Source organism: Elephas maximus, chromosome 10, assembly GCF_024166365.1.
Source record: "Elephas maximus indicus isolate mEleMax1 chromosome 10, mEleMax1 primary haplotype, whole genome shotgun sequence".
NCBI classification, from domain to species: Eukaryota; Metazoa; Chordata; class Mammalia; order Proboscidea; family Elephantidae; genus Elephas; species Elephas maximus.
Window position 1 is genome coordinate 75,643,295 of NC_064828.1, and position 23,903 is coordinate 75,667,197.

Genomic DNA, 23,903 nt, shown 5'->3' on the forward strand with positions numbered 1-23,903 from the left:
AGAAGAGGACAAGAAAAAGGGAATAAAAGTGACTTCCAGAGATAAGGGCACAAGCTCTGCCCCCTTCCTTTAGGATTCTTCCAGCACCGCTGGCCTACACACAGAGTAAACAGTCACTGCATAGCAAAGCTAAGAGGCCAACATGGCTTTCACCCCAAAATGTCAGCCCCCCGCCTTTGCCACACCACCATTCCACTTTAACCCAAGGAATTATTTTAATTCTCTTTTATTTTCTTTGGTTATAAGAACTCATGATTTCCACAGCTTAACAAAGCCTTTAGAATACAACCTAAGTTAATGATCCAGGGAAGCCTAACCCTGCGTGGTCACCTCTTCAGCACCATCTCCCAAGATCACCTTCTCCTAGTGCACCCTGGGTAGCTCTTGGTCATCCTTCAGGTCTCAGCTTGAATATTCTCCTCCAGGAAGCCTTCTCTGACCCACCCCCACCTGCACGCAGAGGCACACACACACACACACACACACAACCCATACTACCTCTACCATAGTGTATACTACACTACATTGTGTTGGTGCTTTGCTAACAAATCACTAGTCTTCTCCAAGCTCCATGACAGAAGGAATTGTACATGGTCTTTCTATTCCCAACACTGAGAAAGGTCCCCTGAGGAAAGGAAGACAGAGGGAAGACAAGGCTGTGCTCTGACTCTCAGGCGACCTCCCAACCTTCCTGAGTTCACGCTCGGCTCAGGCCCATGAAGTTCTCTGAAGCCAAAGTGGGGAGAAAAGGGTGAGGCCTGAGGAAAAGCAGGCTGGAGGGAATGACTGTTCTCTTGAGAAAATGGCAAAAATGTGAGCAGGCACTTCCAGGCTCCAGTGACAAAGGTCATAGCCATTGCTTAGGAATATTAACAGTGCCCAGCAGGGCAACAAGGATGACATGGCTTCTAGTGCTCACTCCACAGATGACTCTGGGCCTTTGTGTCATGGGATGGCCCAAGGGGTCTCAGAAACAGCTGCCCCTGGCCTGCATGTCCTGGGCTCGCTGCAGGCAGGAAATTCCATGCTGTAATAGCTGGATTTCTTCCCTTCATTCCTGATTCATGACTAGGTAGTGACTTGGTCATTAAAGAAACCAGTTAGGCAGATTTCAGGGACATCTAACTAGGTTTTTGTCTGGCAGCACACACACAAAAAGGAAAATAAAACAGGACAAAGAACTCTGGGCCATGCAGCCTCACCTTCGTTTCCATTGCTAGCCTGACTTGTGAAAAGAAGTCAAAATGTTGAAAAACCTTTCTGTCCGTGAGGTAACTCGCATTGGATTGAGGTGGGTTCACCACTTACAAACGCACATATAAAAGCTCTTCTGACTGGCCGCAGCTGTGTTATCGAGCTGAACACTTGTTGACCTGTGTAGATTAGAAAAATAGTCCCCAGTGTCTGGAGAGGCAGTGCCTTGAAGCAAGTACTTTTCAAAGAATGAGCTCTTCAGGAGTCAACACAACGCTTTCTTTTTTTTTTTTGCATACATGTAGCCCATGAACTTGAAAACAAAAGTAAAATCAGCACCTCTGAGCAGTAGGCTAGAGAAACCAGCTGGCATATATCAGAGACGTGGTTATAAAAGGTTGCTATTCCATTTCTTTTTGGAAAAAAAAAAAATCATTGCTCTTGAGTCAATTCTGACTCATAAAGACCCTATAGGACAGAGTAGAACTGCCCCATAGAGTTTCCAAGGAGCTCCTGGTAGATTCAAACCGCCAACCTTTTTGGTTAGCAGCCGTAGCTCTTAACCACCGTGCCACCAGGGTTTCCAAGCTAGTGGTAAAAAAAAAAAAAAAAAAGTGGTAGGAGGGCTCAAAAACCACCTTTACATTGCATTTTAACTTTTTTTTTTTTTAACTCAACTAGGAAAAAAATCACATGGTCCTTCATGGTCCTTCATATTCTATTTCCTTTTTCCAAAAAGATCAAATTTCTTTAGAAATTTAAATTTGCCTTTCCATTCTCCAAGCAAATTGCACTACTCTTGCATTTGATCTGTTCAGTCTCAGTCTCGTTTGAGACTTCCATTTCCAGACATGTATGAAGTGATCGGTATCCCTGTATCACTTCTCACTTTAAGATACATTGCTTGGCCAGGCGGGAAGCCTGCTGGGTAAATGAAGCTCTCTACTTTTTGCTCTATCTACGTCCTTTAAGTTTTTGAAACCAAACCCATCCAACATTTCCTTCTGCAACTAAGGTTCAAAGTGGTAATAAATTGGTGGAGCTAAAAAACAGGAATATGTAATTTTTTTTAATTTTAATAAATGGTAAGCTTTTTTCATTTAATTATTTGCTTTACTACAAAATGTGCAGGTGTGTTAATATTCTTTGTTCTCAAGGTTTTATTAGTATTTCAAAGACAGATAAAAGCAGAGAGATTTCTAACAGAGAAGTTGCTTACACATTCTGTATCCTGAAAGGTGGCTCAAGCCAAACAAAAGAAGTAATTTGACCAGAAGGGATACAGCATCCTTTTCCTTCCGGCAACCCCAGGAGAAAGATGTAGCGGTATGCTTCCATAAGGATTTACAGCCTTGGAAACCCTGTGGGGCAGTTGTACTTTGTCATTACAGGGTCACTGTGAGTTGGAATCAACTCAATGGTGATGAGGTTTTTTTGGTTTTGCTTAATAAGGAGCCCTGGTGGTAGCGTGGTTAAAGTGCTGGGCTGCTAACCGAAGGGTTTGCAATTCGAACCCACCAGCCCCTCCATGGGAGAAAATGTGGCAGTCTGCTCCTATAAAGATTACAGCCTTGGAGACCCTATGGAGTCTATTCTGTCCTGTAGGGTCGCTATGAGTCAGAATCAACTCGACAGCAATGGGCTTAGTAATGATCAATGTGCAATCTACAGATTCCCTAGTGGCTCCAATAACATTCATCTTGGTTGAGACATTTGTACTTGGCTCAACCCATCTGCGCTCACTGCAGCCCAAGGTTGCAACTTGGTTTAGAATATACATGGGTGAGGCATATGCTTATCCGTGCTGCCCAGGGAGATGCTGGCATGGAGAAATGTGAAGGTTCCTGGTTGAAGCTTGCATTTTAAGGACTCTCCTCTCCTCTTCTCCGCAGTTACTGTGACAGTGGGAGGCAAGCAACACCTGCTCGGACTGTATGACACCGCAGGACAGGTACATTTTCATTATCTTCATTTATTAAGGGTTTGAGGGAGGGGAGGATGACACATTTGGCTAGGCATATGGGGACCTTTCTAAGAAACTAAGGGGTAATACAGATATTACGCATACTGACTATTTGGGGCCAATTTAACGTCTACCTAAATGACAACCAAAAGCACATTCTTCATATTTTAAAAATATTTATAATTATAAATAAATCATTGCATTACTTAAGATGTTGATAAGTTAAAAAAAAAAAAGATCCACTCATTGACTGTTGACCCTCAATAACCAAAATAACATATTCGACCAAGTTTCAATTTCCTCCCACCCAAAACTATTCCAGATCTACGATTAATGAGTCAATTTCATAGATTTTTAGTTTCACGCATTTTTTCACCTTATTTTCTTTGACTGCTCTGTATTTGAGTTGCCTAATGAGCTGTGAAAAGGTCCAAAAAGTGCTGGAAGGAAGAAAAGCCAGGATCCTGGATGTTTTCCAAAAGGGAAGGCCAACCTCTGAATAACTAGGAATCAACTCAATCCTCTAAGATTCTTGATACGTTCTCACTGTGTCAGAAATGTTTCTTCAAGTTGGAGAACCTGGCCAACCAATAATATAAGGCAATGGACTAGAATCCACAACATTCAATCACATGCCCTACGTGGGTGAAAATGACATCTTTCTTTCCTAGCACCCCACACTGTACTATGAGACGTTTCTGATGTTATAAGTTCATGGGTTAGAGAAGGGGAAATGGTTAAGCAATTGAGAGCTATGGCCCAATTTCTTGAATAGAGCTTTTGTTACCCTTTGTCTAGGGTCATTTATTTAGGTCAAAATCAGCAGGCTGTTCCGTCTGCCCAAATTCATACATCTTAACTCCTATGGAGTGAATGTTTGACCATTCTATTTCCCACCGTGAGTTTCCTGGTAATTGTTGTTTGTAGTTATGCATTTGTCTCAGCTTTTTTTCACAGTTATCTGGAAATACGCCTTTTTGCTCAACTTGAAAGTTCTTTACTAGAAGAAAAATAAATGGGATTCTCTTTCAGTTTTCTGTATGCATTTGCAAAGACCACTGCATAAATGTAAGGAGTCCTTGTGGTGCAGTGGTTAAGACTTGGCTGCTAACTGAAAGGTTGGTAGTTTGAACCCACCAGCCACTCTGTGGCAGAAAGTTGTGGCAGTCTGCTTCCATAAAAACTTTACAGCCTTGGAAACCCCATGGGGCAGTTCTCTGTCTATAGGGTCACTACGAATCAGAATTGACTGGACGGCAATGGATTTGGTTTGGGTATAAATGCACATGGGACATCAAAGCCTGATGGTGGGCAGGGTAGGGCAGTGGGGAACCTAGAAAATCTAGCACCTGACTCCAGGCTTCTAATAACATCCACTTCCCATTCAATGGCAGACAGCTGTTTTGGCAAGCTACTCAGGAACTTTGGGATGGAGGCAATCCCTTATGTCAAGAGCAAGACACGCAATGAGGAAAGACTGTCCCCTGGGTGCACAAATAGGAGAATTAGTATGGCTCTTCTGAGCTAAGCCACAAGGACCTCAGTGCAACTCACACTGGGCTGCCCCTTTACCAGAAAGCCTTCCAACAGTAGGAGTACATCATTCTTTGGGCTGAAGATTGCCTACTCTAGTTCAATCATATAATCATGGCGTGTCCCCATTTATTAGGTCTTCACAGCCTAAAGGAGAGAGAGGTTTATACCCTTCTCCCCCATAATCAGGTTTTCTGAATACAATCCAGTTTAAAAAATTCAATACTGCAGGAATTTTGTCATAACTCTGCAACCTTTCTGTTTCCCTTGCCTTATTAAAAAAAAAAAAAAAAACTCTCTATGACCCTAGTGCCTATCCACTTGTCCCCTCCTCTGCAGCAACCCATAACTATTGTTGGCTTCCATGACTTGTTTGCCCACAGGCCTCTATTTAGTTTTGAACCCAATAAAACTGCTTCAAAGCTCTTGTAGAGTTCAATTATTCTTTTCCATTGCTCTGTTCCTTAAAAAAAAAAAAAAAATTTTTTTTTTTTTTAGATGAGACTAATATAGGAGTTAAAATTAGAAGGTCCCATTAAAAAAGATCTTTAAACTCCATATCAAAGAAAATAAAATGGTCCAAACTTCTGACACGAGAGAAAATGATGAACATTGATAAAATATAACAAATGAGGTATAGATATTTCTGCAACTTAACTTTTACCTTAATGCTTTCCACCAGCTACTTGGAAAGCTCAGAGGTGGACAAGGTTAGTAGGAAGCATAAAGCATGGGGAAAAGGAATTACAACACATCTTAAGATTCCTTCCGGCCCTAAAATTCCATGATTTGGACCTAAAAAAGATGACTTCAAGAAATGTTGAAGGAAAGTAAACAAAAAAGATTTGAGGTTAGATCCAAGGGAGATCTTTCAGCAGTAAGGGATTGTTAAAATATTGGAATGGATAACACCCTAAATGATGAGTGTAATCTATTTCCCAGAACAGTGGTTCTGAGACTTCAGAATGCACCAGAATCACCTGAAGGGCTTGTTGAAACCCTTCTGTGGGGCTCTAACACCACAGTTTCTGATTCTGTAGGTCAAAGATGGATCTGAGAATTTGCATTTCTATCAGGTCCCCTGGTGGTGCTGCTGGTCTGGGAGTCATACTTTGAGGACCACTGTTCTAGAACCTTCTACATAAAGTATGGCTCACCAAGCAGCAGGAGAAGCATCACCAGGAAGCTTGTTAGAAACGCAGAATCTCAAGCCCTATCCCAGACCTATTAAATCTAAAAGTTCATTTTAACAAGATCCCCAGGTGATTCATATACATATTAAAATTTGAGAAGCCCTGCTCCAGAAGTCTTTGGTGATTGAAGCATTGTCCCTAAAGTTAGGAGAATGCAGTAGTAACCATTGCCCCAGTTGGTTCCCATGGTTCTAGGACTTTGCATATAAGGCTTTCTAACAAATTTAATTTAGAAGCATTGTCCCAAAATTTCCATTCCCATATTTAGATCGAATAATCCACTCCTCCTCAGTTATATCCTAGCAAATGTTGCTCAGGTCACATGGCTAAGGAACATCTATAGCAAACTCAGAAATACTTATTTTAGATAAAGTTACTCATGAAAAAAAAGAGGTGATCTAAAATCCGATTGATTAATCCCTGAACCACAACCAAAAAATAACAAATCTTAGTACCTAGCTACAGAGTTCAGTCTTACTGGGAATAATTAGATTTTCTTACATGAATAAACCAAGGAGCAGCACCTCTCATTATCTCTACCCTCAAAGTCAGCCCTGGACAAAATCAGTAGACCAGGTTCCCCTCCACTTTTGAAGCACCTAGTCTGCCCGGAACATGGTTGCAGCTCCCTCCAACGCTAGCCTGAGACACACACCAACCTCTTCACAATCTGGCCAAGCAGTTGCTAAAGAGAGTTTGTAATGAAGCCACATACATACACAGCCAGCACATGGCAGCTGCTATTAAACATTAACTCCCTCCCCAAACCCCTGAAACTAATTTATATTTGGACTTCAAGTGGAACCCTTTGAAGATAAAGAACCTCCAGAACTTTGGTTCATCTGTTAGGTAAAATTCCAAACATTAGATTCGGCAATGAAGTGAGGGATTTTTCTCAGGGTGCCTTTACTTGTTACCCCTCCGATCACACTGGGGAGCCAGTAGCCAAATCTGTTGAGGCCCAGCAGACTCATCCTGCACGGCACATGCCCCTAATCTCTGAAATGGATTTCCAGGGCTCACATCTTTGGCTCAGCTATAGAAAGAGCCCTAGAGCAGCCTTTTCCATGACGTACTTGCAGGCCAGTTTGTTTACAGAGTCTCATGAGAGACCGAGTGGAGAGCAGGATGTTGGGTCAGGATGGAGCCACAAACCCAGGTACTCACTAGCTGAGGAATGCCAAAATAGGAGAAGGGTCTTCCTCAAGTCATGGCTGGGAGCCAGCCACCTACAGTGGAGCCAACCACGGTACTAAGACTCTTTGCCGCCTTCTCTTAGTGGGCCCTCACCCAGCCATGTGACACAGACAAAGCCCTGCTCAGATTGTGGCCTCTCGGGCCAAACTCCAGGATGGGTATATCTCCAAGGCAACCTTGCGGAAGTGGCAGTCAGCAATATTGCCACAGCAGAATGAACGTCACCTGGTGTCAGAACCAGGTGCAGCCTGCTGGTCTACCTCACCAGCAGCCAGGTTTCTCAGCAGGATAAACCCTGGAGTTCTCTACAGACAAGCACCACAGAATTGGGGGCTGTTTGCATGTGGGCAAGCACAGGATGGTGTCTGTCACTAAGAAACCACAGCCCACCGCAGCTCAGGTGTCACCAGGGTCTGTGAGAGAGTGAGTGCAGGAAGGACATCATCTGCACCTGTCACTCAGCTGGGGCTGTGTTCTACATACCCTCATCCTGCCCTGATTTCTGAAGCCCCTTTTCCTCCAAGGGCCAAAGAGGCATGTGACCAGGCAGGGAGGCGAGTACAGCTGGGGTTCATTATCAGCAACTCAGGGTCAACTTGGAAGGACACAAGCCTTCCCCTTTGCAATAGGCTGGACTGACAGAGCCATCTGGAGCATGAGGTCTGGCATCAACCCTTGGAAAGTTTGCCTAAAACCTCAGAACACATGTTTTTCCTCAATGAACGAATCAAACTATCTTGTTCACATGAGTCTTAATAAGGTTTTGGAAGTGCGCAATTTGTAGGATTAGGGAAAAGCTTACACGCATGAGACGTTATCGGTAAAAGTAACCTTATTAAAACACCATCTCACGTCTCCCCAAATTATGAAATATGAAGCTGAAGGAACATTGATTTAGAGATTCAATTAGAGTTTACTGTTGTGTTTAGAAAAATGCAATTTCGGGTTCAGCCCCGGAATCCAATGAGGAAGGAGCCCTGGTGGCACAAATGACGAAGCACTAGGCTGCTAATCGAAAGGTTGGCGATTCAAACCCACCCAGTGGCTCCAGGGGAGGAAGACCTGATGATCTGTTTCCATAAAGATTACAGCCAAGAAACCCTCTGGGGCCGTCCTACTCTGTCACATGGGGTGTCTAGGACTAGAAATCGATACAACAGCACCCAACAACAATATCCAATGAGGGCAGGGAAACAGCACCAGGAACTGCAGCTGTTGTTAACATACGGTGGACCCTGTTGCTTGAGCACAAAACTACTTACTATGTTCAAGACACTGTTCAAATTACCCTCCAAATAGTAACACATTGTATTCTAATAACCTATGATGCCAGTTTTTATAAAGAAATTGAAGCAGAGAGAACTTACCCAAGACTTCATGTTAGTCACAGAGCTGGGATTTGAGCCCAGAAAATTTGTTCCTATGGCCCATGTTCTTAAGCACTGCGCTGTGCTCCTGCTCTACACATGGTGCCATGTTTTCCAAACCAAGCCCGACAAGCGCAAGCACACTTATGGGAAAATATGGAAATGAGGCTGTGCTGGAAAATCTGGGATGAATGTCACTAAACCCAAGAGGACTTGGAAGCAGATTCTATTTCCAATTTAATGTGGGCATGGAAGAGGGACGGTGGGAGTACTAAATGCAATTTCCCTTCCTTCTCAAAGTGGGGACCCTGGACCAGCAATACCAGCATCACCTGGGAACTTATTAGAAATAAAAATCCTCAGGCCTCAGCCTAGACCTGCTACTGAATCAGAATCTGCACATTCAGTAAGATCCTCAGATGGTTCAAATGTACGTAAAGTCTGAGAAGTGCTGGTCTAAGGATTTTACTTTCTTGCCACCTGTACCATCACTATGCTGCTTTCCCAGAACAAACTTAGGGTCCAGGAGTTTGGCCCACCTGATACTAAGACTTTCCCTGGCAATTTCATTTTTTAATAATCATCCATAGTTACCCTCCAGACTACCAGATCCACCCTCAAACCAAATATTCTCCTTTATTCGCAGGGTAAAGTTGGGTCGAAAGCACTCAAAAGCCTACCTTGCCCCCACTCCCTCCCTACATGCCCGCCCGGGCCTGTGTCCACATTAGCCCTCCGAAGCCCCATCCAAATCACTTTTTTAGATTCAAACATTGTCTCTTCAAGAGGCACATAAACACCTGTCTTCATTCCCCATTTGAAAGCGGAAAGGGGCCTCAGACACCAACTAGACCATTTATCCATTCCTCACAGCCCCTTTACATCATCTCGACATGTGGTCATCCAAAGCACACCTCATTCCAAAAATTATTTGTTACCAACTGGTACAAATTCAAATCCCCCAGCTTCCCACCACCCACCACCCAGCAGAGAGAAGCTTCCTTTTGTAGTTACAAATCCCCTGCCAAGTTTCAGAGCAGCAGCCAGTGGCATACAGGGGCTGAAAGAAGCTCCACACCTTGGCCAGCCTAGGTGTTGGCATTCTTTAAAAGTAGATTTGCTCACTCATTAGACAGATTAAATCACTCAATCTGTCTAGACCTTAGTTTCTTTAAACTATAAAGTTGTCCAGGGTGGGGGTGGGAGGAGGGAAGAACACTAACCAAACTTCGGCTGTATCTGAATCACCTGGAGACCTTCTTAAGACTCAGGTGGTGTGGTCCCTCCCCAGAGCCTCTGACTCAGGAGGGATAGGTAGGGCCTAAGAATATGCATTGCTAGCAAAAGCCCAGGTGATGCTAATGCTGCTGGTCCAGAGGCCATACTTTCAGAAACACTGATCTCTAAGGCTTGTTCCAGCCTTAAAATTGTATTGTTCCAATTCAGTCAGATAAGTATTCTACATTAGTCCATTTTCAGATTAGCTAACAAAGAGCAACAGAAGCCTCACCTGTCTTGCTTTAGCATACATTGAATTGCTTTGTGTATTTTTTTCTTTCTCCAACTGTATTTCCAATTCTTATTCACTTTATAAGTCCATATAAACCCACTGCCGTCGAGTCAATTCCGACTCATAGCTACCCTTTAGGACAGAGTAGAACTGCCCCATAGAGTTTCCATGGAGTGCCTGGTGGATTTGAACCGCTTACCTCTTGGTTAGCAGCTGTAGCACTTAACCACTACGCCACCAGGGTTTCCAAATTCCATATAGCATCCTTAATAGAGCCAGACACTCAGTAGGCAATTAATAAATCTTTTTAAAATGGAACTGCACAGCAGGACTAAGTTTCCGCAGAAGATAGATCCAGGAAACAGAGCAGGGTAAAGTCCAGTGAGCAGTCCAATCAGCAGTCACTCAGCTGAAAGGCCTTGGCTCACCTGAAAACAAAACAAAACCCGTTGCAGTTGAGTGCATTCAAACTCATAGTGACCCTACAGAAGAGAGCAAAACTGCCCCATAGGGTTTCCAAAGCTGTAAATCTTTACAGAAGTAGACTGCCACATCTTCCGTGGAACTGCTGGTGGGTTCACGCCAACGAGTGCTTAACAACTGTGCCACCAGGGCTCCTTTGGCAAGAGGGCAGATGATCAGAAAAACAAATTTCTCTCACCTTCCCACCTGGCCAGCCCAGCCCAACAACCCATAGTCTTCCTAACTTTCCAAAATGTGAAAAAGCTTAGATCAGGAATTCCTTTGACAGTTGTTGGGTAAAGGATCAAATAAACATGAACGTTTCAGACAAGTTATTTGCTCCTACCAAAAAAAAAAAAAATTTTTTTTTTTTTGGTCCAGTTGTGCATTTCTGTGTGGATTTTTTTCCCTTTTGTTTTGTTGGCTTTGAAGATTAACATATACAGTGTCTGCTGCCATCTGGTGGTAAATGCAAGCAGCTGCAGCTCAAAAAAATACACCAAAAACCAAACCCTTTGCTGTCCAGTCGATTCTGACTCATAGTGACCCTATAGGACGGAGTAGAGCTGCCACATAGGGTTTCCAAGGAGTGCCTGGTGGATTCAAACTGCTGACTTTACTATACCAAAAAAAAAAAAAAAAAAAGCCGTTGCCATCGAATGAATTCCAACTCACAGCAATCCTATAGGACAGAGTAGAACTGCCCCTCGTTTCCAAGGTTGTAAATCATTCTGGAAGCAAACAGCCATATCTTTCTCCCAGAAGCGGCTGGTGGGTTCAAATGGCTGACCTTTCAGACCTCATCAGAGCGCTTTAACCACTGTGCCACTAAGGCTCCTTATAATCACAGCACCAGCAGAGCTCCTAATAGATCCATGGGTAAAAGCATGAGCCTATATTAAGATTTCTGAATAACTGAATTTTCGAAGAAATCATTTGTGTCTTAAAATTCTAAGCTGAAGCAAATAGTGTAGTCATCATTAAGAGACGAGCCAGACTAAATAACCCACCCTGGCTGGTATTTATAGCTCTGTAACAGGTAAAGCTGTGTTATTTACAGCCCATTACTGAACTTCTTTAAACCTTAACTTCCTCATCTACAAAATGGGGGTGTGATGGTACAGTCTTTCCAGTCCTCTTGTGAGACTGAATGACATAACGCATGTAAGTGCCTGAAACAATGCCTGGGATTTGGTAGTAAACCCTGATACACCCTCACATGGATGATGAAGATGATGAAGACAACGATGAAGATGATGATGAGGTAAAATCAGCTGTTCTCAACTCCAGGCCAACCCCAGATCAATTAAGTCAGAATTCCTAGATAGGCAGCCTCACTGTATAGAGATTCTGATTTAATTGTTCTAAGAGTAAGGGGTAAGGGTGGTTAGCAGGGCATTAGCTAAAACCAAACCCACTGCTGTCGAGTGGATTCCGACTCATAACCACCCTATAGGACAGAGTAGAACTGCCCCATAGGGTTTCCAAGGAGGAGCTGGTGGATTCCAACTGCCGGCCTTTTGGTTAGCAGCTGAACTTAGGAAGTTTTAAAAGCTCCTCGGGTGATTCTAATGAAAACCATTGCAGTCAACGATGGCTCATTCATCCGGAAAAAAAAAAAAAACATTGCCGTCAAGTTGACTCATAGTGACCCCACAGGATGGAGTAGAACTTCCCCATAGGGTTTCCAAGGAGCAGCTGGCGAATTCAAACTGCTGGCCTTTTGGTTAGCAGCTAAATACTTAACCAACAGGGCTCCAATTCCTCAGAAAAGCCATGCATTCATTTACAGGTCATTGTAGACCAACCTCTTCCAGTCATCAAAAGTATTTATGCAATATTTGCTGTGGACAGAGCACCAGTGGGGAATGAGAAAAAGTATATATAATCAACATGGTCCCTGCTGCACAGACGACAATCCAGATGGCAGTATGAAGTGACAGGGATCAGGTGGTATTATGGACAGTTGTGGATTATAGCCCAGGGATGAGATTTCTTACCCTGTAGGCCTCACAGCTGCTCTTTTAGGGAAAGCCCCAGAAATAAAGGAGAAACCATAGGACAGAAAGTTTGGTTCAGAGTTAGTTGTGTGAAAAGGAGAGCGTGGTGCCAAAAGACAAGCTGTCCCCCTCCCCCACTGCCACACACACACACACACATACATAGACATGGACACACCTGGGCTGAGATGCACCCAGTAGACCTGGCCCAGCTGCCCTGTATGACCAATGTTTACTCAGCAATGCACCCAACCCCCAATTATTTGCTTTAATAGAGATCTGGTAAATGAGCCACAATAACAGATTCTTTTCAAATTAGTATTTTTTTAGGACTCTAATTTATTCAGCATGCTCACCATTTTGCATTGCTTTTTGCTTAAGTAGCTAAAACCTTTGCTTAGATTTTAATAGCAGCAGTAGGAAAAGTTGCAGCCAGGCAGCCCGGGCCCTTACGTACTGGGTACTCTGAGTAGCTGATCAACAGATCAGTGCATGTCCACCAGCCAGAGAGGGAAACACTTAACATTCTAAGGTAGTGCCTGCCAGTCACATGTGTCCAGATGCATGTATCCCTTTGACACAAAAACATTATTAGAGTCAACAGTAGGAAGTGCAGTTGATATTGAAAAATATCCATGATGTATTAAATGTTTAAAAACAAGTGGAACAAGAATAGGAGCTATGTAATCAATTTGTGTTTTTTAAACTATAAATGTGTATATTATATATGAAAATAAATACAAAATGTTTGGTGGGGTACTGTTCAGCAGTGTTCAGAGGATAAGCTATTAGAGATCCTGTGGGGTATGAAAACAAACTTTCATTTCTATTCTACATATTTCTGTAATGTCTGAATTTTTAGGACAAGCAAATGCGAGTCTGATATTTTTTAATGTTAGAAAGAGTAATCAAGGCCCTAATGAATGAGTTGATAAATTGTTGATAGATACACTGTCTGTAGCTATGTACATATGTATGTAATATGTGTGAACATATCAGTCCTGTTGCATGTATTCATGTAGCGTATATGCATTATATAGCGTATCTACAGATGAGTTGTGTGTAGTGTGTGTGAACATGTGTCATATGTGCCACATATGAAGATGTGTTAATTTCAGCATGTGTGTATTTTTGTAAAAATATATAAAACTTTTTATTGAAAAAGCAGATTTTACCTTGGGACCTCTTATATACAACAAAAGGTACTGCTGACATTTCTCCCAAAGTTGAGATGACCCAATGTTTTACTTTGCCTTTATCAACACCCACTAAAATACCAGACATACAGACATCTTATATAACCAGGGGCTCTGCAAACAGAGCACATTCCCGTCAGACAAGTCTTTGGGGAGAAAATAACGAATGCCCGATGCTTATCTGGCCACACTGTGGCCTTTAGGTAAACTTAGAAACAAATCCCGAAGTCTTAGCTCTAAACCCTCACCCAATATATTTCTTCAAATATTGTGGTGACTAATTGGGTAACAACTCTTTGTTTTGAATTTTAGTCAGTTTCTTCAAAATTAAGTCCAAACACAAATTTTTTTTAAATTATACAAAGAAAGGATTTCTGTGCCTCAGCCAATGGTCCACTAATCTAAATTCATATTCAATACAACACAATTCCAGTGTGATAGAAGAACTGTGATAATCCTTATGGGGGTGAACTTCATGGTACATAAATTATTTCTCCATAAAACTGTTAAAAATCATTTTTTAAAATGTTCATCTTACAAAAGACAACAGCAGTCTCCATACACAACAGATAGGCTGTTTCCTGACTGATGACTCCTTTATTTCTAGTAAAAAAAAACATCCAGGGCACAGGAAGGATTACAGTCTCAGTGGGCGGTAGAGGAATCTTGCCTGTACCACTCCCTGGAACCACATGGGACCCAATTACCCAGGCTCCTCAAACTCTGGTCTGCTCTCCCCGCAGGAGGACTACAACCAGCTGCGACCGCTCTCCTATCCCAACACGGACGTGTTTTTGATCTGTTTCTCTGTCGTAAATCCTGCCTCTTACCACAATGTCCAGGAGGAATGGGTCCCAGAGCTGAAGGACTGCATGCCTCATGTGCCTTACGTCCTCATAGGGACCCAGGTGAAAACTTGGGGATGGCAGGGTGGGGCAGGGAAGGGGCGGAAAAGGAACCAAAAAACAAAAACCAAACCAACCCCCTGCTGTCCAGTCGATTTCCGACTCATAGCGACCCAATAGGACAGAGTAGAACTGCCCCATAGAGTTTCCAAAGCGCGCCTGGTAGATGGCAAACTGCCGACCTTTTGGCTAGCAGCCGTAGCGCTTAACCACTAAGCCATCAGGAAAGACTCTTTAGAACCTCATGAACTTCAGAGTCTACCAAAGCCTATGAAAGAATGTCTCAGAGATACCAATGCCAGAGCAGCAGTTCTTAGCCTGTAATTGAAAAGACAGTAGAGTTATTTAATACGAAGCAAGGAGTTTTTATATGGCATTTTTTTAACGCTCAGCTTTGAGAAAAAAAAAAAAGTAATTTTTGAAATAGACGTCCTTCTCCAGTCCTGAGCCCCACCTCAGCCCTGTGCCAGAGGAATGGGCTGAGGGTGTCAACTGCACATATTACCTAATACTTTTTATATCTGACATGCATGGTTCTTTTGAAGTCCCAAAATAGGTGTCAATGTCAAAATGACCCCAGTGATCAGAATAGGCACATTATGACAGGAAGCCCTTAATAACACTCATGGAGAGAGAAGATAGAAATTCATTGTTCTCTATTGCCTTTAAGCTCCTCGCTTCCAGACTTTAGAAGTTACAACAGGTATACCACATAAACCTGTGACTGTAATAACTTTTAATGTGTTTTCAAAGCTAATAAATCTCCATAGTTTGAATTTCCAACAGTAAGCCAATTGCACAAATGTATTAAAGGTTGTTCCAACCTTTCATATTTTAAATGGATTTTCTTTGCTTTATTTTTAAATCCGGATTACTACCCAAAGGCATAGAAATGGCCTTATTATTATCCATTCCATACGTTGTCTCCTTCAATATTTCCCAGTTCACATTTTGGCTTGACAAAAAGAAATTTCAAAAAACATAAAGGAAAGTAAAATATTTCCCAGTGAAAATACAAAGATATATAATATATGTGTTTAGCTAGAGACTAAGTAGAAGAATTCACATTCACACATCCAGAAATTAAAATTCAGTTAATGCCTCAACTATGAAGGACAGACTTATTTGTTTGAATGAAGCCTTTTGCCTTAAATTTTAGCTGATAATGTTTGAACATATTGATGGAGCTTGGATCTCTGCTGCCAAGATATTTGATGGTACATTTAAACACCTTTGAGTCATTTGAGCCTATTTTATAACAGGTAGGCATATTTTTTTAGGCACTAAGTTGAACAATTAAGTCCATAAAAATAAATTATAAGAGCTGAGCAACACACTTATATGTGGGACCCTAAGATTTTACTGGGTGGTTAAGGGTTAATATATGAATATGGTGGTTTTTCTTTAGGACAGGAGCCTTCATGTACCCACATTCACACCATTCATGTATGCGTGGGTTCACATAGACTGTGAGATTTTAAGGCAATCAAAATATTTAAATTATCAAATCTAATCCAAATACATATGTTATCTTCAAAATAGTTCTATGTTTGAAAAGGCTAATGCTTATTCCTTAAGCAAACCCTTTGGAAACTCCTCCTTGGGACTTGCCTTCAGAGCCTACAGCCCATTTGTTGAATATTTTCATAGGTGGCAAAACGTCATCCCTTAGAGGGTGGAGATTTGATTTAGAAAAACCACATACACACACACACACACACACACACACACACACGCAAAGATGTATTCAGAACCAGGAAATGAACAACTGGGTACTATGATTTGGGATCAAAGTGGAATTACCTTACCACTGTTAAGGTAATAAGACTGATGATCTTGTATGACCTATAAATGGGATCTAAAAAGAAACAGGAAATTTCAAAAACATCTAAGACAGCAACAGAATCATTAAAGTTCTCAGTCTCCCAGGGTAACTGCTTTGAAGGGGGAATTATATGGTATATTTGCTTAAAAAGAAATCACTTTACGTTTCTACACACAAAATCTGCATATCTGCATGCTTCCTTTGAGGAAACTCAGTGTTAACAGGGAAAAGTCTACCATATCAGTTTAGAACATTTGGTAAGGCCTGAAAAAACAAATGAGTTTCTCACATGTATGTTTTTTGCCAGATTGATCTTCGTGATGACCCCAAAACCTTGGCTCGTTTGCTGTATATGAAAGAGAAACCTCTCACTTATGAGCACGGTGTGAAACTTGCAAAAGCGGTACAGTCGAATTTGAATTTCATTTTAAATGTGTCCTCGCTGAAAGAAGAGTTTGGTGTATGACAAACAAATGCTTTGTATAGGGGGAGCTACGTAGGGTTTTGCTTTAAAGTACAGCGTGTTTAGAATCTTCTCTCTGCTTTATATTATCCCCTCTGTTCTAGTAAGGCTGGAAGGGGGCCATTTGGTTAGGGATCTTGTCAACCAGCGTTGTCTGTTTTTCATAAGAAGGAAACTTGGTGAATGTAAATAGCTGAAGCTCTTATTTGATTTAGCAACCTCCAGAACAACCACTTGCCATATTTAGTATGAATAAAGGGAGTCATTAGATGTGTATTTGTAAATCTCACTGCTTATCATGGGTATAACTCATTTAAATGACCCCATAAGAGGCATTTTGTTATTTTCTTGGGAGAAACTTAGATTAGCGTCTGGCAGTGTTGTGTTTGTTCAACATTTCTCACTGTGTTGTGAATAGCCACTTAGAAAGGCTGCATTGTGTCAGCATCTGGAAGAGTAACATAGACCGAAAAATAACTAGTTGGGGAACCCAAGTGGCTGCTTCTCAGATAGTAGCAACTTGCTCATAGCTGGCATTGTTTTCATAGAACTTTCTTCATTCTTGAGAGCTTAACATGCATAATGATTTTAGAAAGTATTCACCAGACACCAAATTTTTGTCTCCCCATTACCACCAAGATGTATACAAAAAAAAAAAGAAACCAAACCCATTGCCATCGAGTTGATTCCAATTCATGGTGACCCCATGGGACAGAGTAGAACTGCCCCATAGGGTTTCCAAGGAGCCACTGATGGATTCCAACTGCTGACCTTTTTTTCTGATTAGCAATAGAACCTTTTAAACACTGCGCCACTAGGGCTCCATAAGATGTGTACGAAATAGACACTAAAAGGGCTAGAAAAGGATGTAAGAAGAGGCTTATAACTCACATATCCGTAACCTGGGTTCGCTTCCTAGCGTTTGTTTAGTCACAGATCCATCAACCCAATGTCAGAGGTTTTAAAAATATATTTTACCTTTTAAGTCGCTAACCCTGTAAAACACATGTCCCAGGCAAAGCTAGGAATTGCCCTTTTTAGGACTGTCAAGAATAAGATTAACTATAGTTTCTTCATTAATAAAAAACGTATGCATTTATCTTAATTAAACGTGTACCTTAATGAGTAGAGATGAATTACATTTTAGGAGTGCAGTACGTGAGAATATCCTACAAATACCTGAGATTCTACCCTCTTCCTACTTCTGTTACTAGTCATGTTAATGTTATGGGTCCTAGCCGTTCCTGGAGTTCTTGGAATGCTAAGTACTTCTCAGACTCTATCTCATTTGATCCTCATGATAACCCTACTAAGTGGGCAGTGTTTTTTCTCATTTCATGGATGAGTTCTTGAAGTGATTAACCTGACTGATCCACACAGCTGACAATAACCAAGTCCAAAACTTCTAATCCATGTCTGTAGGCTTCACTACCTATGCACCTGACCATTGCGTAAACTGTCTCCTCTCCAAAACCAGTCTCTGTGGAGTCAACTCCGACTCATGGCGACCTCACGTGTGTCAGAGTAGAACTGTGCTCTGTAGGGTTTTCGGTGACTGATTTTTCAGAAATAGATCACCAGTCCTTTCTCCCGAGGCGCCTCTGGGTGGACTCGAACCTCCAGCCTTTTGGTTAGCACCTGAGTACGTTAACTATTTTACCACCCAGGGACTTTGTCTTTCCAACTGTATATTTTCCTCCAGTAAAATGGGTATGTGTCTATAGGTTCTTCTACCATCTCAAACATTCAGCCTCAAATTTTCTCATTAAGGTACACGAATATATAGCTCCATAAGTAATTGTATGCGATACCCAGCTATACATTTTTCACAGCCAGGAGGTCCCACTGGCTCTTGGCAGGTACTTGATTTCTGTATCCTTTGCTTCTCTCTCCCACCTCCCGCCACCATTCCGTCAATATCCTAGCCTTACTTCTGCATTTGGGAAGTTGTTTTTTCCCTCTTAAAAGAAGTCGTTGCAAAGCCTCCCATCTCATTTCATACTTATTTTAGGAACAATGGCTGAGTTCACCACTTTACTGCCTTTTGCCAGTTTCTCCTAGCAACTGCTCTCAGATACAGAATCATGTTTAGCTCACAAAACCCAAAGTAGAAGAAAAACTAAGCAAGATTTTAACTTGTTTCATCACAATTCATGTAATTATAGAGATGCTTTAAGTTTTTCTAGTCTCTGACTCTTCTGTCAAGTCGTTTATAATAACAACTAGCGTTTATGGAGTGTTTGCAATGCACTAGGCACGGTGCCAAGCTCTAGCTCTTAATTAATCTTCACGGCAACCCCCTGAGGTGTGTATATTATTATCTTCACTTTCCTAGAGGAAACTGAGTTTCAGACAGGTTAGAGTCACAGAGCTAGAAAGTGACAGAGCTAGAATAGGAAACCCCGCCTTCACCACCATGTTCTCCTGCCTCCCTTTTATAATCGGAAAAAGAAACCCTGAGGTTTGGGGCACCTTTATGTATTGAAGATCCTTATTTTTTTATCTTTTGCAGACATATACACAGCAAAGGATACACCATTTTAACCAATTCAACATGTACAATTCAGTGACATTATGGTGACAGTATAACTGTTCTTGCTATCCTTTTCCAAATTAATCTATCACCATTAATGTAAGCTCACTACCCGCTAAACTTCTCATCTAGCCTTTTGAGATTCTGTTTTGTCAATTTCTGAAGGTCCCTATTTAATGTGAATATTCTCCCCATAGTTTAAATTCTTTGTAAAGTTCAGATTTTTCGTATCTGAGTCCTTTAGTTCAGTACTTTTCAATACCCAAAGCATTTTTCATCTATCATCTCTTTTTACTCTCAAGGGCCATTTACTTTATTTTTAAAGGACGTTTTCATATCATACATATTTACAATCCGTTACACTCCAAAGTCAACCACATTTACATGAATATTTTGTATCAATATAAATATTCATTCACTTGTTTTCTCCTCCCTCTTCTTTTCACTAATGTGTTTTTTATCCTAGTCTACTTCTCCTGTTTTTTTACATATTTGTATATGTCCGTATTGCTACTAGATTTATTTGACAATAATTGATTGAACACCTAACGTGCAGTATCTCTAAGATTATTATCTTTGGTTCATTCTCTTTCCAAATTCCATTTGATGCAACTGAAACATGATTTTCTAAGACCAGACTTCCTAAGGTATTTCTTGGTACAACAATTTACCATTTTTCCCTTTTTAGCCTTTGGCCTTTTCCTGTCCTCCCTCCTCTCTTCTTCAGGCCTTTTGTTTTTATTGTCACTCTTTGGCTTAGCACCCATTTCCTGCTGGGTTTTTAACACACACATGTGGGATTTACGGCGCAAAATTGCCGCAAAAAATCAATGTCAGTCATGTTAATAACTACGGTTTCTAATACGTTTCTCCTGACTAAAAAAGTTGCTTTTACCCTCCTATTGTTGCACGTGGCATAAATATAGTTAAGTGCTTGACTGCTAGTCGTGAGGTTGGCAGTTCAAACCCACCCAGAAGTGCCTTCGAAGGTAGGCCTGGCGATCTGCTTCTGAAAGGCCATAGCCTTGAAAACCCTGTGGAGCAGTTCTACTCTGCACAGTAGGGTTGCCATGAGTTGGAATCAACTTGACAGCAACTAACAACAATATTTTCTGCACTGTCCATTTCCTCTTTCTCCCATGATCACTAAAAATCACTCACTTCATTGCTGGGGTCTGAGTTACAGAAAGGAGGGAGACACACACCTGCTCTCAAGAGGCCCTGAGGCCAGGAGAGAAGTGAGCAGGCAAGCAAAAACCTTCAAGCTGAATATATACGGTACCAGACGTGTGGAAAGCGCTAAGGTAGCAGAGAGAAGGAAGGGGCTAGTCCATTCATGGAAGGAGGAATCAGAGAAAATTACTTAGAACAGTTGACATCTGTGCCAGATTTTGACGAATAAGGACAAATTTGTCAGGTTGACAAAGTTAAGGACTGTGAACTAAAACCCCAGACAGGGAGACCAGTCCATGTGAAGGTATCACTTAACATATGTATCCACATCCAGCTTCTAAAGGAAAAAAAAAAATCAAAAGATATGGTAATAGCAGGCCAGCATTTCCTTATTAACTGCAACTTTTAAAGTCTTTTAGTCAGGGTATGTGTTCTTCCGTTAGCCACAATCCCCAACACTCTATATTGTCCTTCACACAATTAGTGCATTTACATCATCTGCCCTTGAGTAGGCAATCTCTGCTTTACAGTCTTCGAAAACAAGAACATCAGCAACAAAGCGGTAAAGCCATCTGTCCTAGAAACACTTCTGTCTTTCAGCAATTTGAGCATAAGGTTGATTTCTTGACAAAGAAGTTCTCTTAACAGCCATTTGATTCTTTTTCCTTTCCTTGGCTCTCTAGTGGCCATCTTTGTACCTTTCCTAATTCTTAAATAAGGAATAAAGAACTTTTCTGATAACTTTGTTTCTTTACGTACCAGTTTACTCTGTTTATTCCACTAACATCTTCTCTTCTCTCCATTTATAGGAAATGCCTTACTTTTTCTTCCCTTCTTCACTCATCACCCTTCACTGTGTCCATCCATAACCACGTCTTCCACTTGTTCATTAGTTTTTGTTCTTTCAGCCACAATTTCCCTACCTTTTCCACAGACAGCATTGCAGAGTGGTTAAATTTCTGAGTCGGGAGATAAATTCAAGTCTCAGCTCTACCTGATCTTAGGGAGCTTACTTCACCTCTCTAGGCAGCCATCTCCTGAGCTATAGAATGAGGATGGCCAGAGATATGCCTGGTAAAGTATTTTTTTATTTCTTCTTTTGGAATCTTATATCTTCTGCACTCATCTGATAAATTTCCCAGTTTTTGAGACATTATATTTTAGCTACTATTATAAAATTATCAGAAAAAAAAAATGTTCTCTCAATTTACATTCCTCCATCTCTGCTATTTCTTGAAAACAAATCATTTCGGTAAGCACATTCCAGATTGCTAATGTCTATGCAAGTAAGGATCCTCAAATCCTAAGCTTTTACAAATTGATTCTAAATACTTGGCTGTGTAGGTCGCTTTGTTCCAAGAGGTAGATGAAGTTGCTGCTGTAAGAAAAGCCATATTTCCTTGAGAAATTTTTCCATTTTACAGTTTTGTGATGATTTGGGCTTTGCCTCTTCCCTGAGCCAAGATGAACCTCTCACCTTCAGAGCACTTGATAAGTGGTTAAGAATACCCACCTCTTAACTCGGTTCTATTTTTCACACCTATTTCCCAAATCACACCCAAAATCTGTTTGCTACTTTTCCTGGAACTCTTAGTCCAACACAATGTTATATCAATCCCATCACAATAATGCCTTTGTCTAATGTTTCATTATCTTCAGAAATGGCTAAATTGGAAAAGACAAGCATGGGCTCCTCCTGCACCATCAAAAAGGCAAACTCTGACAGGCTGTCAGCAGCACCCTGGAGGAAGAGGAAGAGAGAGCCCACCCATGTTCAGGACCAGACATCACAGATCCCCAGTGTGTTAGCCAAACTCAGCCCAGCTCACCTGTAATTTCCAGAATCAAACAACCTGAGGCTTGTGATCATTGGTGGCGAGGTGTTCCAAAGGGCACAGCCCCCACTATACAGTACTTCCTGGGTGCTTTTTCAGGATGACTGATGAGAGTCTTTGCATGCAAGCAGCCACTCAACTGACACATTCGCGAAATGTGTGTGCTCTTCATGTGTGTTCATATTCAGTATTGGACACAATCCCAAAGTGCAACTGATAACATTTCATGGCATTATTTGGAAAATTTTCTTTGCCCTTTATCCATCTCTTCATTCATCTGTTTTTAATTATGAAAAAGTTATTTCCTAGTCCAAAGGCCAGGCCATAGTCAAAATGAAAGCCATAATACAGATTTTCAATATCCAACATCTTTTCGTACTTTCCTTTGGCTCATATGGTAACCATTCTGTACAGGGAGGAAAAAAAAAAAGTATATAATACCTTCTGGGAAAACTAGGAAATATTTTTTCTGGACCCACCTAGCATATCTTGGAGTATCAGGCAAAGCCCTTGAGCAACAGAACTTCATGTTGTGGTTTGTTTTCATACCTGCGGTCTTCAAAGGAATGGGCAACTTTATTTTGCTAATTGCAACTTAACTAGCTTCTTACAGAATTCAATGATAAGGGCCACAGTTACAGTCATGGCGGAAGAAGGAAAAGAACACACATCAAGAGATTTAAATTTTAGGTCTAAGTTTTCTACCTTCACTAGTTGGGTGCCCTTCAACAATTCACTTTACTCTCTGGGTCTGTTCTAACTCTATTCTAAGCTAAGCCACACGTTCCTTTAGTCCAGACATTGCATACTGGCCAGTTGCTGCCAAATACATCCCACATGAATATTTTGTTTGGCCCAGAAAGTGTTTTTGAAATTGGTACATAATAAATAAAAACCCGCATTTCCAGCTCCTCTTGAAAAACACAAAGATGGGCAACAGTGAACCAATGTTCCCATCTGACAACAATCGTCTAAAGCTGAGTTTAGACTTCCTACTCTAGAGGGGTCAGATTTTACAGCCCACCTCTCCCTATTGCCTGGCACTGGCTCTGCTTTGCTCACGTACAATATCTTCTGGCCCTAAAAGGAATCTGAGCTTGCTCTCCTGCCTTAGCTAGTTATCTGCCCAATGGATTGGGTTTTTGTTTTGTTGTCATTGTTGTTGCTGTTTTGGTTTCCAGGAACTCACCATCCAGCCACCCACTGGATCTGCTCTAATTTTTCAAAGTGATTCTTATTAATGTGAAGCATAAAATAGAAGCATTTCCCCACATGTCCTGACTATTAAAATGCCTGCCTCATGTTGGTGGCTCAGAGTGAGCTTGTAATGACACCACCACGTCTTCTTCACATGAAACTGCTTGTCAAACATGGTCTGCTCTGACCTGTGATTTCTTAACAAGAATTTATAGTTCTACCCTGAATTTCTATATTTCGTACAGGGATTTTGTGATTATCAAATATGCCATATTAAGAAATTATCAAAAGCTTCTAAATAAGTCCCTAACTGTGTACAAAACCTGTTATCATTTAAATACACATAGACTCAGTACT

General features: G+C 41.4%; 1 protein-coding gene and 1 long non-coding RNA gene across 5 annotated transcripts in view; one reads left to right on the forward strand and one right to left on the reverse strand.

Annotated features, from left to right (window-relative positions):
* Nucleotides 1-10,314, reverse strand: part of LOC126084765 (uncharacterized) — a 173,183-nt gene extending 162,869 nt beyond the window's left edge. For all 4 annotated transcript variants that reach the window (XR_007519061.1, XR_007519060.1, XR_007519059.1 and 1 more), the window contains exon 1: nt 10,157-10,314. This is a non-coding gene — a long non-coding RNA (uncharacterized LOC126084765). The remainder of the gene's footprint in view (nt 1-10,156) is intronic.
* Nucleotides 1-23,903, forward strand: part of RHOJ (ras homolog family member J) — a 117,031-nt gene that overhangs the window by 79,957 nt on the left and 13,171 nt on the right. Inside the window, exons 2-4 of the mRNA XM_049899550.1 lie at nt 3,087-3,145; nt 14,359-14,523; nt 16,653-16,748. Coding sequence (XP_049755507.1) covers nt 3,087-3,145; nt 14,359-14,523; nt 16,653-16,748 — 320 coding nt within the window. The remainder of the gene's footprint in view (nt 1-3,086; nt 3,146-14,358; nt 14,524-16,652; nt 16,749-23,903) is intronic.